Source organism: Rhinolophus hipposideros, assembly GCF_964194185.1.
Source record: "Rhinolophus hipposideros genome assembly, chromosome: 6".
Classification (NCBI taxonomy): Eukaryota; Metazoa; Chordata; class Mammalia; order Chiroptera; family Rhinolophidae; genus Rhinolophus; species Rhinolophus hipposideros.
Window position 1 is genome coordinate 78,214,749 of NC_138052.1, and position 18,176 is coordinate 78,232,924.

An 18,176-nucleotide genomic window follows, 5' to 3' on the forward strand; every position below is an offset into this window, starting at 1 on the left:
ACAGGTATTCTTATTTTTTCCCTTCGGCAAACATTAAAATTAAGCCTTCTTGCATTACTCCCTAATTCCACGTTAGTACTTCAAAACAGTTATTTGGAATCTTTTAATTTAGAAGTCAGAAATGCTTCAGGTCACTTTTATGGGATTGATTCTTTTCTAATATAATAACTCTCAACTATATACCTCTTTCTAAAACCAAACTGTTTTAAAAATCAACTATATTAAATATATATTTCATAGAAATTAGCTCAATGTTTTACATGTCCAATAAATTTTAAAACACATGTGCACCCATGCAACCACCACTGACAATCAGGATACTCTTCAGTATCCTAAACAATATTTTAAATAAAACTTTTAATTTTTGACAGTTAATATTCTGGTAAAACTGGCAGCCCTTAACAGTAAATATCAGTTTGGACTCACTCATGTCGAGTAGACTGAGGGAATCTGTAGGATATGCAAACTTCAGAGCAATATTTTCAAAATTAAGACCCGATAAGGACTTAAAATTTTAAGAAATTGAGGGAATGAAAATCATATGAGACTATGCCTTAATACTTATGCCAGGTTTTTTCATATCAATCATATCATGAAATAAATTTCCATATTCTGTAATGAAATTGCCCTAGATTTGCTAAAATCTAGAGACAGGTTTGTAGGATTTTAATTTTATGTTCTCTAATTTTCAAGGGTTCAATAATTAAGAGCATGTATGTAGATTGTAGTTAGATACATGTTTTTGATTTGTTTGTAATTTTTTGGCCCCTTTGCCCAGGTACCCAGAAGCTATTACTGACCCCGCCTACAAGGGACAGATTCTCACCATGGCCAATCCGATTATTGGGAATGGTGGAGCCCCTGACACTACTGCACTGGATGAACTGGGGCTTAGCAAATATATGGAGTCTGATGGAATTAAGGTAGTACCAATAATGAATATTTAAAAAGTCTCCATTTGAAGGGATGTAGTTAATTTAAGATTCTAGGTGAGGCAAAATTTCTTCCTCAATGATTTCAATAGTACAAACCATTAAATTCATGTTTTCAACCTCTTCCTAGGTATGTGAGAAAAATCTTTAACAAGATACTGTGTTGAGTTTTATTTCTCAGGGTACTTTGGATTTGTTCTTTAATGCCTTGGATGAAACTTGGCTTTATTTTGGGTGAAAAGTGTCGTTATAAATCCAAGTAATAACTATGATACAAGAAGTAGTGATGAATCACCTTTTAAAAGGATTTTGATGATCAACTTTGTGTTAACTCTTTGCCTTTTAATCTTATCCTTTTCAGGAGATGAATGAAAGATAGCTTATATGCCAGTCTAAAAGTAAACACATTAAAATGCCCTATTCATGGTAAATTTGGAAAATACCTTAAAAATGTGGACCTTATAAAAAATTCAAAAATTTACATACTAAATTCACCATGTTATTTTTTTCTTTTTCTCTCACCATTCCCTTTTTGAATGAATTGGTCTGATCATTTAGCTATATTTCTGACAATTTTACCAAAATTTCTCAGTCACCTTTAAATATAGATTAAAAATAGTTTTATTCTTCAAGTACATTAAACAAGTGTTAATTAGATTGTTGATAAATGCCATTGAGGAAAAATGGAAGGTGCCGAGAAGGAGTCTCAGGATTTGGCAAATCAGGTAATACTGTTCCCCCACATGAGAGATAATTAAGGTAATAATGACATATTTTAAGAGAAAAGTGTTGATCATCTTTGTTTCTTCAACTTTCCAAAAATCTAAGTCTCATATCAATGGATGTAATAAAGCTTTTTTAGAAAATGCAAACTGACTCTTAAGAAAGGTCGCGAGAGTTGGATAATATTTTGTGATCACCCCTTTAAGATGACTGCCTGTCTTTCTAGGTTGCAGGTTTGCTGGTGCTGAATTACAGTAATGACTACAACCACTGGCTGGCTACCAAGAGTTTAGGGCAATGGCTACAGGAGGAAAAGGTGAGAAATATAATCAGGGCATCCAGCATCACCTAAGGATGATAGGTAGGGTCTGTGGAAATGTGTATGTAATTGAAAGGAGCAAGCAGACGAAGTAGATCATACAGTTTGGGATCTTTTTTATTTCAGAGAGCAATTCCTTCTGTTGTTACTCCAGGTTGAACTGTCTGGGCTGATTGCCTTCTAAACACCTAGCACCACATATTTTCAGTTTATTCACCAGGTGGCAGTCATACTTGCTTGGAAGCATTTCTCATCCTGAAAAAGGGTTAGAGAAATTTTTAGAATTTTCTGTTCTTTCAAGTAACTTAACCTCTCCCTCACTTTTTATCTAGGGTCTAGATACACAACTTGTGTCTTGGGTTCTAGTACAAGCTCTGCCATTAGCTAGCTGTGTGACTTTGTGCAGGTTATATGATCATGCCACATTTTAATTTTAAATTCTTAATAAGTGTAAACAGATTGCCATTAAGTCTCTTTGGGTTTAAACATTATGACTCTTTAACATAGAATTAGAAATAATCTCATTTGAAGTAATAAATGAAAAAGATTATAAGCCTTATCTTATTTTTCCCTAATTTTAACTATTATTTTCTAATCAAATAAGAGGATTCCCCTGGGTTGAATGTCAGACATATTTAAAGTTAATGGACCTGCTATATATTTAGCTTTATCTCTGGTGTTGCTATAGCTGCTTTTTGTTGAATTGCTGCTGGCTTGTAATGGACAGAATATTATTCTACTATAGCTCTGCCTCTCCTATGAGTGTCTACCTATTGGGGCTAAATGTTGCTTCTTTCTGACAAATCAAAAAATCTTGATATTAAAATATTTAAAAAGAGAAGAAAGCATCTGTATCATCTCCCAGATCATTACTCTCTTCTTCTCAACCATCTGAAATTACTTTCAGAGAGCTAATTTTTGTGATGATCATTCAGGAGACTCCCTCCGACCCCCATTCCACCTTCCATGTTTCCTTTGTGTTATTTAGGGCAGTTGATAGTACAGCTCCTCTGTGTCAGAACTTTAAGTATAAGATTTATCCATGGCTTGTAAGTTTGTTTTATAAGTGCACTTTCGCTCTTCTTCCATGATCATGAAAACATAGAAGAAGGTATAAGATAAAAACAGTTTGCCTCCTTCAGTGTACAGGTGAGGAAAAACAGCCTGCTCAAAACATTACTCAGATAATTGGTGGGAAAAAAGCAATTACAACTGGTTTTCCTGATTCCCGACTCATTGCTCTCTCATTATACCACATCTGTCTCTATCCAACCTAGTCAAAGAAAATAAAACAAATGGTGGTATTGCCTGATCTAATAAAAAGATGGGCAAATGTTATTACAGCTTGATTACTTAACAAGTACCTTCAGAAAAATGTGTTGAGTGCCTACTATGTGCCAGGAATATTTAGCTGAAAATATGGATTTGCATATTATTTACATATCATTGCTTATGAAGTTCACATATTCCATTATTTCAAAATATATATGTGTGTGTGTGTGTGTGTGTGTGTGTGTGTAATTTAACATCCTGTGTTAAAAGCAACAGAAAAAATATAGCAGAAGATTGATGTTTAGAATTTCTCATTTTTTATTCTGAGTAAAGGCCTGGGTAGTTAGAGTCCTGTGCCCAACTGGAACAGCAATTTACTGTGTTCTGACAACACAGTCACCCTGGGTCAGAGAAAAGAAGAGGGAAATTATTTACTGCTCAAGAAGATAGATGATGCTAAGTTTGTAACTTGAAAACAATACGCTGGATCTAATTTCCTCCAATTTCACTGTCACTACAATTTTTTTTTTTATAGGTCCCTGCAATTTATGGAGTGGATACAAGAATGCTGACTAAAATAATTCGGGATAAGGTATGATCATCATCTTTAGCCAAATCTATGTTTCATCACATATATATTTTTTTCCTCAGTGCCCAAGGAATCCATTAGTATGTAAGAGAAGAAATCTGGCCAATTTCTGCCATTTGGGTTTCTGTCATCTTGTTTTACTATTTCTGATGTATTTTTAAGACTGAATGTATGATTGGGATGTTTGTTACTGAATAGACTAGAGATTAATTCACTCAGCAGCAGTTTATTGAGTGCCTATTATGTGCTCACTATCCCAACAAGTCAAGGCTCTTAGAAGTCAGCTCATGGGACAGGACTAGTGAACCAAGTGGAGAAGGTTAACTAGGTGTATAACAATTTACCGAAACTGAATACCTACATGCTGGAAAATGCAAACCAGGAAGTGTACAGCATTGGTGACGTTATTTGTTTAGTCCTCTCGGGGGAGTTGTTTGTGAAATTAGTGAGTTATATTATTTCATGAGTGTGCCAACTGAGTCCTGCCTGTGTTACATCAATTACATACTCTTTCTTGAGGCTGTACCAATGAACAAGATGATAACAGGTAAGTTTAACTTTTGCTTTCATATCTGGTTAGTAATCATCTGACCCCTCCTCTGAGAATATCTCCTCACCATTGGCTTGCTTCATCTTGTTCTAAGAGTTAGACACTATTTTTCCCCTTACATGAAACCTTATATCCCAGACCAGAAGAAAACTTTATCTCACTAAAGTTAACTAAATTCCCCAATGCCAATAAAACGGTCTCATTGAATAATACTACATTAAAAAATGATGCAATTTCAAAGTGAAAGAGATTCTTCAAGAAAATGTGTTGTATATTTCTTGTTAGCATATATACTGACACAGGGTCTCTGTAAACAAAAGGAAAGAATAGCTTTGAAAAATACGAACATGGCTACATAATCATGACCAGAAGGAAGACAGTGAGAGTTTATGAGATCCTTCTACTCCAACTCTGATTTTATTCTCTCCTCCATGATTTTCCTCAAAATAGATGTTAGTGAGATTATATATCCCACTGGATTCTGGTGTTTTGGTAGCGCGATGATGTTTTCTTAGCCCAGTGATATTCTGTAGCAGTAAACAATGATGAAGCTACCAGAATGCGAAGGAAATAAAATTGGGAAATTCAATTTGGACTGCAGAATTGGCAGATTGAATAGACTGTAGTCAGGTCTATCAATTTAGGAAAATACTTTACAAGACCATACAGTGTTCATGCTAGTTTAAAATGAACCCTTCTTTTATCAGGGGCAATTACAATTTCAAAATTTGGCTGAATATGCTAGTGCAGACAAAATTTTAGTGTCACTTATATTTAATTATGAGTAATGCTGGTTCGTATTAAAAATGTATGTTGTAGTTTTCAGTCTGTTAATCTTCAGTTGAAAAGTAAGATTGAATTTCATTCAGCATGCTTTAAGGAAAAGAGAATGAGAACAGTAACAAATTTCAAAAATAAGTCATGTGATACCGTGATTTGGATTATAAAGGTAAATAGAGACCATCATGAAAATTAATAATCCAGTTGGAGTGAAAGATAGTTTTTAGTTATTTTTTCCCATAGTTTCCCACTCTGGTTTTAGTAAGCATACTGAAATCATCATCATATTTGAATGGTATGTGGCACTTTCTACCCTCACTCACTCCCAGGTGACAACTTTATTTAAAATTAAATTTATTGGGGTGACATTGGTTAGTAAAATTACATAAGTTTCAATTGTACAATTCTATAACACATCATCTATATATGACATTGTGTGTTTACCACCCTGAGTTAGTTCTTCATGAACATATATTTAACCCCCTTTACTTTCTTCTACTGTCCCTTCTCCCCCTTACACACTGGTAACCACTCAACTGTTGTCTGTGTCTATGAGTTTTTGTTTCTTTATTTGCTTGTTGTGTTCCTTTGTTGCTTTCAGTTTTATATTCCACATATGAGTAAAGACACATGGTTCTTGACTTTTTATGTCTGAATTCTTGCCCTAAGGAATAATTTTTCAAAGGGAAGTACAGACTTCCTTTTAATTCCTTCAATGCAATAGTTTCCTTGGGAAAAGGCATATCAATTAATTATTTTGACTTTTTGTAACCCCCTCAATAAAGTCTTACTTACTAAATATAATACGCCATTTTTCTAAATAGGTCAAACAAGACTTACTAACAAGTAAATCTCAAGACACAGCTAATAAAGAGAAAACATTTGCCATGTTCAAACTAGCAAGGCTGATTTGTGAAAACTTCACAGGAGGCTAAATATTTTTTTTCAAAGTTCAGGCCCTTCAGGATACCTAGACATTAGCATGTCTGAAGCAGTGAATATTTTCAATGCCAATTGTCAAAGTTTATGACTTATATAGCATTTCACATTTTTTGTGAATGAACTTTATTATCACAATGTAATAAATTCCCATTCTTTTTAATTTTCTGAAAAATTTTACATTTCTTTTTCTTTTTTCTTGGTAGATTGTTTTGTCCACGTCTCTCATGAAATATCTTTAGGTCAGATACACTAAGGAACTCTAAATACTCCAATTTGTACCAGGCTGGAACCTGGAGACCCAAATTCTGATGCTTTGATTTTGCTTACCCCAGATAATTGTCTCACCCCTAAAACAACTTCTCAGAGAGCTTCCCAGAATGTACTGTGCAAATTACTTCACCTTTCCAGGTTGAGAAGATGAAGATGTGCTTTTGGTTATGAGTAGTTATAACGACATCAAAAGCTCAGAGCAGCTGTGTAAGTCCCTGTGGATTTATCCTGTCATCACCTTCATCGTTCCTCCCTTTTAACTGTCTAATTTTTTAATTCAATAGGGCACCATGCTTGGGAAGATTGAATTTGAAGGTCAATCTGTGAATTTTGTGGATCCAAATAAGGAGAATTTGATTGCTGAGGTTTCAACTAAGGTAAGTGATTTTTTTTTTAATTTATATTTTATAGTTTTGTTTTTATTCCCTTTAGATCTTTCGTTCTTGTAATATCAAAATCTTCCTTTAGGCAGAGGTCATCTTTTAGAAGCACTAGAATTGAAGAGAAAAAAGGGTCTCATAACAGCTAAAATATTTATTACAAATAAGTGCATCTAAAGTTAGTAACTTTTACTTACAGGGAAACCTTCATACCGTCATGTCTTGATTTAGAAATTGTTTAGTATTATTTTAACTTTTTTTGTTTTGTTTTTTTACTGTTTCTGGTTCCCTAGGTCAAAATTTTAACAATGTCAAATAAAAAGGTCACTGGTTTGCCAGAGATAGGCATAGTGACAATCAGGAGTCAGAGCTAATTGTTTGCCAAAGATCCAAGAACAGTTTAAAGCACTCAGACACAATAATCAGAGTCTGGGGTCATTTTGTGCAGGGAAAATTGTTCCTTCACACATTGAATATTTATTGTATTATAACTCAATTAAGATAAGTGTTCATAATAATGACTGTGTCACCCCAAAGTGATATCTATTTAGGGCATATTTACAAGACGGTAATAGAATACATTTTAGAAAGATGTCTGTTGGTTTTGATTGAACTTAGTTTCTTCTCGACCCCCATCTGACAGGATCAGAATATGTTTGCATATTTTACTCTTCTGCCTGGGGTCTCCCTCCCTGTCTCTCCCTCTTTTGTTTGCCTTCAAGAAGTCAGTTTAAAGGGTCAGCACATTTTTTCCTCTGTGAAGCCTTTCCTGACTTACTCCTCCTTTATATTTCATGTCATTTTATAAGTAGCTTTATTATTAAAAAATAAATAAATTGTATTAGTTCCTTTCATGGATTATCTCTTTCACTTGTCTATGGTTAGCTCTTTGAGAGAAAAGGCCATGGTTTACTTATCTGAATCCCCAGCACTTACCATAGTGCCGTTCATAGAATACATGCTCAATAAATACTAAATGGATGAATAAAGGAATGAACAAAGGCAGTGAAACTAGTCAGAGTTGGTGGTAAAGATGTTACAGATTCTTTCTTCAAACCTTGATTACTTTAGTCAGTGTTTCTGATGGTTTTATTATCTCCATTACTAATATAAAATTTATTATTACTAATAACTATTATGGATTTTATTAGTAAAATTAATAATAGGCTAGTTTTATTAAGTACCTAGTATGTACCACACATTTTTCTAAACACTTTACACTGATTAACTTTTTCAATCCTCAGAGCTATTCTATGGGATAGGTACTATTAGTATTTCATTTTACCAAAGGAGAAACTGAGGTATAGAGAGATTAAATCCCCTTCTCAGGGTGAACAGCTACCAAAATTTATACCTAGGAAGGATTGTTCCAGTGTCTACCTCTGAAACATTTTTTCATATGGTCTTCCAACGTACTAGAAATAACTATTAATAACCGTAGAAACACTATCATGGAATAATGTTCAAAGATGTTTCAATAGTTTGACACCATCTACTTTATACATTTGTAAAGTGAAGATTCAAGGACATCTAATCAGAAGCTGCAAAATATATGATGGGACAGTGGGTAATGCAATAGTAAACTGACACTGGTTGTATGGAGTATTATACACCCTTGGGAGACAAAAACTTTCTCATTGAGAGTCTTTAGAAAAGATTCTCCCCTCCGCCCCCCCCCCCACACACACTTAACTGCTACCTGTTCATTTGTGAAATAATACGTATTGTGACCTAGCACCAATCAGAGTGATTATGGAGAACAACACTTCATGAAAAATTTCAGCCATGAGAATGTTATTGCACCAGGGCTTTTTTTTTTTTTTTTTTTAAGAAAGGGTTATTAAAAGAATAAAAACAGCCTGAACAGTATCATGCAAAACTCAGAACACACACACTAGTATTATCTGTATCCCTACCTTGGTACCATGTATCTGATTATATGGTCTTCATGCGTATGTTGGGCATGCACATGCATTCACATCCTGTTGAAGCACAAGAAATACAAGTTGTTAAAGAAAGAGAATTTTAAGTTGAATTTGTAGTTTTTTACATATCTGGAATTTGTTCATGCCACATATGATAGTAACTTGTTTTTGATTCTAAAATTGGTCCATTCACATGACCTGGAACTGTTTTCTTTCTATTGGTTTCTACACACTTTTCTGTGAAGTGATTTAGTGATTTAGAGACACAGCATGAGGGAGGACTATTTTTCCTTTTAGAATGATAGAATGTTAGCATTCAGAACTACCTTGGGGATTTAGTCTAGCATTTTCTGAATGTGAGGAACATTGGTCCTGGAGAAATTCACATTAAAAAATTCTATAGTCAAGGGTAAAAAACACTGTATAATATATTCTTCTCTTGGAGAATCCTAATGCAAATTTATATATTCAAGTGTCTGTGAGTCTTGCTTAACTCCTGTCATTCTATATAGAGAATATATAATATGTTTGTGTAGATACCAGCAAAAGGAGCCTACCTGTATTTTTATCAATGTTAAATCAAGGGAGAGATTGCAATGGTGAAAGCTGACTCTGTTTCTTAATGCCAGTGCAATTAAATGATTTAATTTTAGCTGTGATAAAATGTATAGTTTTATCAGATTGTATTTATTCTGCGAGTTTTGTTTGGGTGTGGTTGGTAACTTAATTCATTGTCTTGTAATTGTGATTTGATGTAGCTACAACTAGTGGTAGTAGCACTTTATTTTGTAGCAGAGCCTAAGGTTAAGAATAAACATATACTTTTTCAAATTATCTGATGAAGAGATTACTGTAACATTTATAGATCAGTTCAGCAATAATTCCCCCAGATCATGGAAGAACTGGGGTATTTATTCTTTAGAGTAATCAACAAGAGAAAAAAATGATAAACTTTTAGATTTTTTTTCCTTGAGGTCTTTTAGAATTTTCCTCACATTCTTTTCGAAGTTTTTCCACATTCTATAGACTTTATGAAGAGATAGACATTTCAGTTCAAGTAAAATGCTCTTTCAAACATCCACATTGCAACTTTCATCTGAAACCTTTTGTAAATGTTGAAATCATCCTAAATTCAGAATGAGTTAGCTTACTCTCAAAGCTGGAATCAGTGCGGGCACCCAGCCCTCTAGGCCTTATCTCCCTATATTTGTATTATTTTTTCTTTTATGATTTTGGGGAACTGCTTCTTGGGTAAATGCCTGTGAAAATGGATTTGACTCCAAGCAGTGCTTAAGATGTAGGTAATGATTATGATATGCTCTGGGATCCTTTTATGAAGTCTACCATTTAAATGCAAATGATTGCTCAGTAACCTGAAGGGACCATTGGTGTACACTAGCTTAGCAATTCCTCTGACTCTCATACTGATTTTATCCATTAGCCCCACTGCATAAGCCTAATGCACAATAGCTCTACCCCATTCACAGTATATTGCAAGTTGAGGATCAAGTGGTATTTAAAGCACGATGTATGTATTACCACATCTATCTAGTGCTGAATCAGGCAATAATACTTGAAAATTCCATTGCCACTGGTTGTTAGTGAGGCAAAATGTGGGTAAGATGGTCGATAAATAGGGAAGCAACCGATTTCTTTGGGATCATTTGTTATTACTCTATTCAACATTTTACATAAAACAGCAAAGTTCTTTTTTGTCTCATAAAAAACATAGTCTGTGGCTCTTCTGTGCCTTTCTTGCAAATTGATTATTAATTGCCAATCACTCCCCAGTAGTTAGCAATCATTCTGTCACCAATCTAAGTTGCAAAGCATGCTCACATATGTTTATGACAGTGATGTGTTTGTTGCTCAGAGCTGGAAGTTCCCTCTCACTCTGGTTTTTAAAATGGCAGGATGTCAAGGTGTACGGCAAAGGAAACCCCACAAAAGTGGTAGCTGTAGACTGTGGGATAAAAAACAACGTAATCCGCCTACTAGTAAAGGTAAGTAAATTGTTTCGTCTCAAGGGTGAGGATTTGTAATATTGGTCGTTAATGTTAAGCTAATTTCCTCTATCTGTGTCAGAGAATGCTTGGGCATTCTCTCAGTGCATCAGGGAATCTACTCTCTTCTTGTGGCCTTTGATCTACAAAATAATGCATTTATCCCTGTTAAAATTAGAGATGTAGACTACTATGTTTAAAAAACAAACAAACAAAAAAACACCTGGAAGCCACAAAAACAGAGAAGAAAATGATGACTGTTCTTATCACCTATTGACTGACATTCTGAGAAAGGCCCCATTTACTTTCTTGGGGTTTAAAGACAACCAAATAGCTAGATTCAGTTGGAGAACTCTTTCGGGAGACATTTATTGTGTACCACATGTATGCAGGGGTCATGCACTGATACAATGCAGATTTTCACATTGCTTTACATCAACTCTTAGTCAACCAATTAAAATTAAACCTTAAATCCTTAAGGATAATTTAACCACTATTACAGTGTTTTCTTAAATATTTATGTTGTGATTTCTCCTTCTCCTCCCTCCTCTCTCATTATCTTTCTGTCTCTGTCTTTCAATGTCTCTGTCTCTGTTTCAAACACATATACACACACACACACACATTTGCATAATACCAAATTAGTATGGGTATAGGGGAATTCTTCACTTCTTTGTTAGAGAATATCAGAAATATCCAAATCATTATTTCAAATTCTGGTCAAGTTTAAACCAAACTGTGCACGGACTCTTTAGTAGCAGATGTTGTGGATGGCCTATCTATATCTTCCTCTATTGTTTTTTTTTTTTTTACCACTTTTACCACTAAGGCATTTTACCCAGCTTCCAAATTCAAGTGTCTGAATCTCCTTGCCTGAGGGCTCTCTATGGTTGGTTGGAACCTGCTGGCATGCAGGAAATGCCATAGAATGAATGATCCCTGCTGCAACCCCAACCAATGACTAAATATCCCAGCTCCTTTGCCCTATGGCTAGGCTGTCTTTAAGATGGATATTCTGCACTGGCTCTCAGAGTTCCCTAGTGGGCTGAAGCTCCATTTGTCCAGACTGGTAACTGTTTGGAATGTATAGTTTATCGGGGTACCTCACAGTGTCACTTTCTATTGGTCTTTCTTGGAAACTCTTCAAAATAAACTTCTTTCTCTCGCATCTTTGTCTCAGGAAATGCTTCTAGGAAATCATCAAAGACATCTTCCTATCCACACTTATACATAAAAGTACTAATTTTTCTGTCAGAATATAAATATGATAGACAATATGAGGGAACCCTAGGAAAGAAGGGTGATTAAAATTTGGTCAGGCAAAAAAGGGGCAAAATTGAAAAAGGTGAAATGTGGTCCGACTTAAGCTTTGCAGAAAACACATTTATTTATTTATTTTTTTGCAACTTTTTTCCCATACTTCTAGGTAAGATAACCTGTATTCCTGTATGCCTAGTCATGAAGCCTTTAAGCTCTGAAACTTTCCAAAGTGCGGGAAAATGGGTTATCTATTTTTTTCAGGATCAAAACGTTAATAGTCTTTTTCCTCCACTTTCTATTGACCACTGGCTCCATTTACATCACAAAAAATACAGTGAGCCACCAAAAATTTTTTTGCTTTGCTTTATTTATTGGAGTCACCTGCTATTTTCCCATTCCCTTTAGTGAGTAGTCAAAAGAAAGTCTAGTAAAATTACACTTTGGCAAAGAAAAATGTTATTAAATTCTGATAATATTTCTGATAACGTTTCTTTTCTAGCGAGGAGCTGAAGTGCATTTAGTTCCCTGGAATCATGATTTCACCAAAATGGAGTATGATGGGCTTTTAATTGCTGGAGGACCTGGGAACCCAGCTCTTGCACAACCTCTAATTCAGAATGTCAAAAAGGTACAGTGAACCTGGGGGTAGTGTGTACATGTGTAAGAAGTGGAACGATTCTGGTCTGTACTGCTGAAAAGGCTGTACTATACAGAGGGCGCCAAAAAAACGTATACACATTTTAAGATACAAAAAAAAAGTTTTAAAATTATAATATTCAATATATACCGATAACAAAAGATGAATACAAGTCACGTGTATACATTTTTTTGGCACCCCCAGTATTTTATTTATTCAGGAACTTTTTATGACTCCTACTTGTGACCTCTGAGACAATGTCAGCAAGATATTTATGAAGAGAGAGGACCAGAAGAAAGAGAGCCTTTCTCTCGGCAAAGTAACAGGGGTTGTATCCTTGAGTTCAGAGTCAAATCTCCAAATGTGTCTTTCCATACAATTGTGAAATGACAACTCATGGTCCTCACCATAACCTAGGGTCTTATAAGACCCTCACGTTTGTAAACAAATATTAATTTAGATTTAGTGTAGTCAGAATGTTAAGTATACTTTATTAAATTCTAATGCTATAAATTTGTCAGTTATATTCTTATTTATAATATAACTTTTTATTTAATTGCTAGTCTCTTTATTTTGTTAATTAAATAAAAAAAAGAGTGCTTCATTTTTATTCCTTCAGAGATAGCATTTTTTGCAACTGTACTTCTCGGTTAATTAAAACTTTCCTGGATTTAGGTTTTGGAGAGTGACCGCAAGGAGCCATTGTTTGGAATCAGTACAGGCAATATAATAACAGGATTAGCTGCTGGTGCCAAATCCTATAAGATGTCCATGGCTAACAGGTAAGGCAGTTATATTTTTGTCTGCAGGTTGAATTAGATCTGACTTACTATTAGTAACTAAATCCAAAAGACTTAGAGAACTTACATGCCATTTTCATCAGAATGAATAGATAACTACACTGTTATATGGTTCACAGTTGTCTGACTACCTGATGCCACTTTTACTGCTTTTACGGAAGTCAGCCTTCTCTAACAATAACTTTGCTGTAGTTTAAAGTTATTTTCCTTCCCTTGGCATAAATTGAGGTTATAATATTCAATCAAATAATATTCCAAGGGAAGTTCTGATTTCAAGCTTGATTTCAGAGCATGGATAACATTGTAAGACTGTGACTTCAGAATGGGAGAAATCTTTAGATCCTCTCTGTTTTACTTCCTTACCGCAAATGATGTTAATTTATTCAACACGGAGCTGCTCCCAAAGCCCACCTACCACAGAAAGCATAATTCAAAATGATTGAGGACTGAGTAGTCATTTCTTTATTACCCCCCACGAATTCTCCTCTGGTTTTAAAATTACTGTAATTTCCTTAAGTAAAGTCACTTATATTTGTCTGTTAAGCTAGTGAGCAACTTTTAACTTTTTGTTATCAGAGCAATTCCCCCTTTTTTAAAATGGACTATAGAAGTTTAATAGACCTGATATTTAACACACAACAAAGCTTCCTGAATTGACTTTTGTTGCAAAAATTATTGGGATTAACAATCTGTGACTTTTCTCACAGAGCAATTTTCACTAAGCAGTTGAAACTTTTGAATTTTAACAGTTTTTTTTCTTGTTCACTCTTTTACGACAAATGCATTTATATTCTTCTCTTCACTGTTCCTTTTACCTCTTCTTTTTCTCCCTTTCTCTCCAGAGGGCAGAATCAGCCTGTTTTGAATGTGACCAACAGACAGGCTTTCATTACTGCTCAGAATCACGGCTATGCCCTGGACAACACCCTTCCTGCTGGCTGGAAGCCACTTTTTGTGAATGTCAATGATCAAACAAACGAGGTAAGTGCTCTCAAAAAACCTGTTTAGTTGGTGATGAGAAATGCAGGCTTTTAATACTCTGTTATACAGATAACTTTCCCTTGTTTATGTGAGCTATTTGGGGTATGTGGGTAGAAAACTCTCTTTTTATAGGTTATTTCCCATAACCCTCTGCTTTTTAAAAAGTCATTTCTGTCTGTCTTATTCTCTTATTAGTTGACTCATTAAGATCCATTCAGTGACTCTGTAACAGATTCATTTTTAATGGGGGATAGGTGGAGATCTGTTTGGACCTAGTCTGTGGGGGCTTTTGGGGCTAAGCACTTCAGTAGCCTTTGAGAAGACCCTTGGAGAAGTAATTTAGGAGTTGAAGATAAGAAGAGGATTTGGATTCATTCTGAACAGAGCTTAGAGGGGCTCCAAAGACTATAAACCAAATCAATTGTTTTTATTAAGGGAACAACATTCAATTGAGTCTTTATTGGCTTATTTTTATTAGTACTTTTAGTTCTTTGAATGTTCTTAAGCATTTAACTCAGTTTTTTAATTTGAACTTTACTGTCCACTGAATAATACATAACAGTTGACATTCATTGATGCAGAAAGAATTTCTTCCCATTTCTTATTCCTTTAGGGGATTATGCATGAGAGCAAACCCTTCTTTGGTGTGCAGTTCCACCCAGAGGTCAGCCCAGGACCAACAGACACAGAGGTATGTCAGAAAGATGAGGTCTATTATATACTTTTTCTGTTTTTAATTAGAAATGTATTTATGTGAAAACTTGAAAAACCAAAATAATCACCCCAGCTGATCTTGGTGTAGAACATTCTCAAGGGTGCTGTGGTAACACGCATGTCGTATTAAAAATTTCCCCACAAATGTTGTGGAGAAAATGTCTATCATTTTTATAAATTTAAAATGGGAAAAACCCTTAAGAAACCTGATGTAATGCTATTTTTATTTAAATCATTATCATTCTAATATATTTAGTTCTGAAATTTACAATTGTACTATGCAAATGAATTCCCTCTTGCTCTCTCATTCTCATAACTGAAATGAAATTTTAATCCCCCATCTGTGACTTCACAAAATCCCTATGGCAACTAGTTGTGTAGCCACAAAGGGAGAATAAACAGCAGCAGAAGGAAGAAGGGCAGGAGTGTGGGGGAATCACAGTGGCTTTGTTGTTGAAAAATGGGTTCTTGGTATATGCCGCAGGAAGGAATTCAAAGACACACTGAGTAAGCCAAGCAAGCAGTGGCTTTATTAAAAGGAGGAGAGGATAGTACACTCTAAAATAGTGGGAGTGGACAGGCCAGGAGAAAAGTGACTGTACTAAAGAACAAAGAGGCTTAGGATTTTATTCTAAAATGAGAGCACAAAATATTCAAGTTTTAGGGACGGTGTTATAGGTATTCCTAGGCTAGGGTCCTCACTGACTGCTCCTTCCTGGTGGGATTTGAGATTCTCTTGTCTTTATTTGCCTCTAGTCAGAACTGTCATGGCAGTACAGATGGTGGAGATTTTCCCTGTCTGCAATGCTAATAATAATAGAATCCATTATAATTAAAGTTCACCTTGAGGGACAAGATGGCGTCCTGTACTGGGCCACTGTAATCTAGTTTTGGCCGGTCTGGTAGTTGCACTTTTTCTTAGGGATAATCTCATCTCCTCCCTCTTTTGTTTTCCTGCAATTCTTCCTTCTCTTCCTCCCTTTTCTCCCCTTGGCTCTATTCTTTCTGCCTGTGGAACAGCTTAAGAAAGCTGTTGGTTCAATGTTCAGGGACATCTTTGCCAAACATGAGCTTGCAGTGGCACTCAGAAAAGTCTGGGAAGTCTGGTGTGACTCCATCTCTCTCATCCTAGGGCCTCTGATAGTAATGCTGACAATTCTTCTTTGTCAACAGATATTCTCAGAAAAGACATCTAAGTAAAATGAGGAGGAAAATAAAAATTTTCTGTCTGTAAACTCTGCTTTGTAAAACTTGAATTGCCTTTTCAGATATTTGTATTTTTTTCTTGTTTTAATACTAAGAATTGATAGTTTTTAATAGCCAAAGTTAGTATAACATTACACACAATGAAATTTAGTTATATATATATATTGCCTAATGCATGCTAAATACTTTTTAAAATTTAAAATATATAGTATTTGCCTGTATTAGTACTTCAGATTAGAAACATTGAAATCAAGATATATAATATCCAGTATCAGTTAATACCTTTTTTATTGTCCTGCCAAATAGTTGCAAAATTAATATCTTTATTGAAATTTGTTATGTCTATTGCAAAAACAGAAGTAAATTCCTTGGTAAAGTTTAAGAAAAATCTTTAGAGATAATTTTAGAGCTGGTAGAAATTTTAAAAATCCAGTCATTTCTAACTTTAGGATTCATAAGTATATAATATAGCTTCAGCTTTTTAATTTAATTTTATTTTTTTGTATAACCAGAATTTTATTTAGAAGAAGAAAATGGTTCATAATTAAGGGGCTGAAATTTTCATATTCTCAGAAAGCATCATCTGAAATGTCCATTGTCTGCTGAAAACTTTCTGTTGATAGGATTTGACATACACAGTTTGAAATTTATTTGACCTATTTCTTATAGTAGTAAATATTTAGTTTTGTCAGACTTGGCAAAAAAACTTCATAGAAATACTTATTCTAAAAATCTAAAGTTCAAATTTAACTGGGCATATGTATTTTTATCTGGCAGCCTTATGAGTTTTGAAGCTTCTAACTTGTTGGTTATATTTTTTCTAGTATCTGTTTGATTCCTTTTTCTCACTGATGAAGAAAGGGAAAGGTACTACCATTACATCAGTTCTACCAAAGCCAGCCCTAGTTGCATCTCGAATTGAGGTCAGTATAAGTGGGCTTCTTTTGGATTTATGTATTTTGGATTTCTTCCATTATGTGATTAATTTTTTAAAACTGAATATGTAAACTTTTTCTTAATGTCTTTGAAAGATGATTGGTCATATTGCAATCTCCCATCATTTTAGCATCTAATTAGTTGGTCTGTTCTTGATGATGTTCATTGGCATTTTTATGTTTTGATTTAAGATCACACTTTTTAAAGTGTACTTCTTCTAGAACATTTGTAATAAAATAATGTAATAAAAATGAGGTTTAATTTAGTTTGAATTTGATATATTTTCCATTGCTCAATAAACCATAGCCCTACCTATGCTTGAGATACAGTTCAGACTACAGAATCATTATAGATGATAGATTGTTTTCGTTTCAATGAGAAGGAATATTATTCAACATTGTGAATGGAATGATATTATTTGCCTTTAAAGAGCAAATGGATAAGGATTAGTACAGCATAGGACTTCAATCCTTATTTGTCAGAATGTGTATGTTAATATAAAGTGTCTACCCATTTCTTTCATAGTTAAACCACACACATACCTATACCATTATTACATAAAATTTAGAAGGATGTCTGTGTATTTTCAAGTATATGTTACACTTTATAAAAAAGAATTGATTTATAAGTTTACATGAAGTAAGTTGAGTTATAAGCAGTATTATTATTTGCTTGAAATCATATATACAATATGTATGAATTTTGACATGTTGTCAAGACATGATCATTTTCATTTTGTATTTTCTGTAAGTATTTGTGACACTGAACTGTAAAGTAAAGGTGAAATGTAAACATGAAGGTATACCCATTCCTCTTGCCTCCTGAATTTTCTTTTCATCAGTTAAAGAAGGCCAGGGAGCTTGTTTGTTTTTATGCCAATCCTTTGTCCAGAAGAAACCCATGAAATATTGAATGGAATATACTTAGTCAATTAAATTTTGGGGGATTCCTTATCTG

At 34.4% G+C, this 18,176-nt stretch overlaps 1 protein-coding gene across 1 annotated transcript in view; it reads left to right on the plus strand.

Annotated features, from left to right (window-relative positions):
• Positions 1-18,176, plus strand: part of CPS1 (carbamoyl-phosphate synthase 1) — a 163,887-nt gene that overhangs the window by 65,265 nt on the left and 80,446 nt on the right. The window contains exons 4-13 of the mRNA XM_081051403.1: positions 779-923; positions 1,882-1,971; positions 3,782-3,838; positions 6,662-6,754; positions 10,596-10,685; positions 12,445-12,573; positions 13,258-13,364; positions 14,225-14,363; positions 14,977-15,054; positions 17,108-17,206. Of these exons, the coding sequence (XP_080907529.1) occupies positions 779-923; positions 1,882-1,971; positions 3,782-3,838; positions 6,662-6,754; positions 10,596-10,685; positions 12,445-12,573; positions 13,258-13,364; positions 14,225-14,363; positions 14,977-15,054; positions 17,108-17,206 (1,027 nt within the window). The remainder of the gene's footprint in view (positions 1-778; positions 924-1,881; positions 1,972-3,781; positions 3,839-6,661; positions 6,755-10,595; positions 10,686-12,444; positions 12,574-13,257; positions 13,365-14,224; positions 14,364-14,976; positions 15,055-17,107; positions 17,207-18,176) is intronic.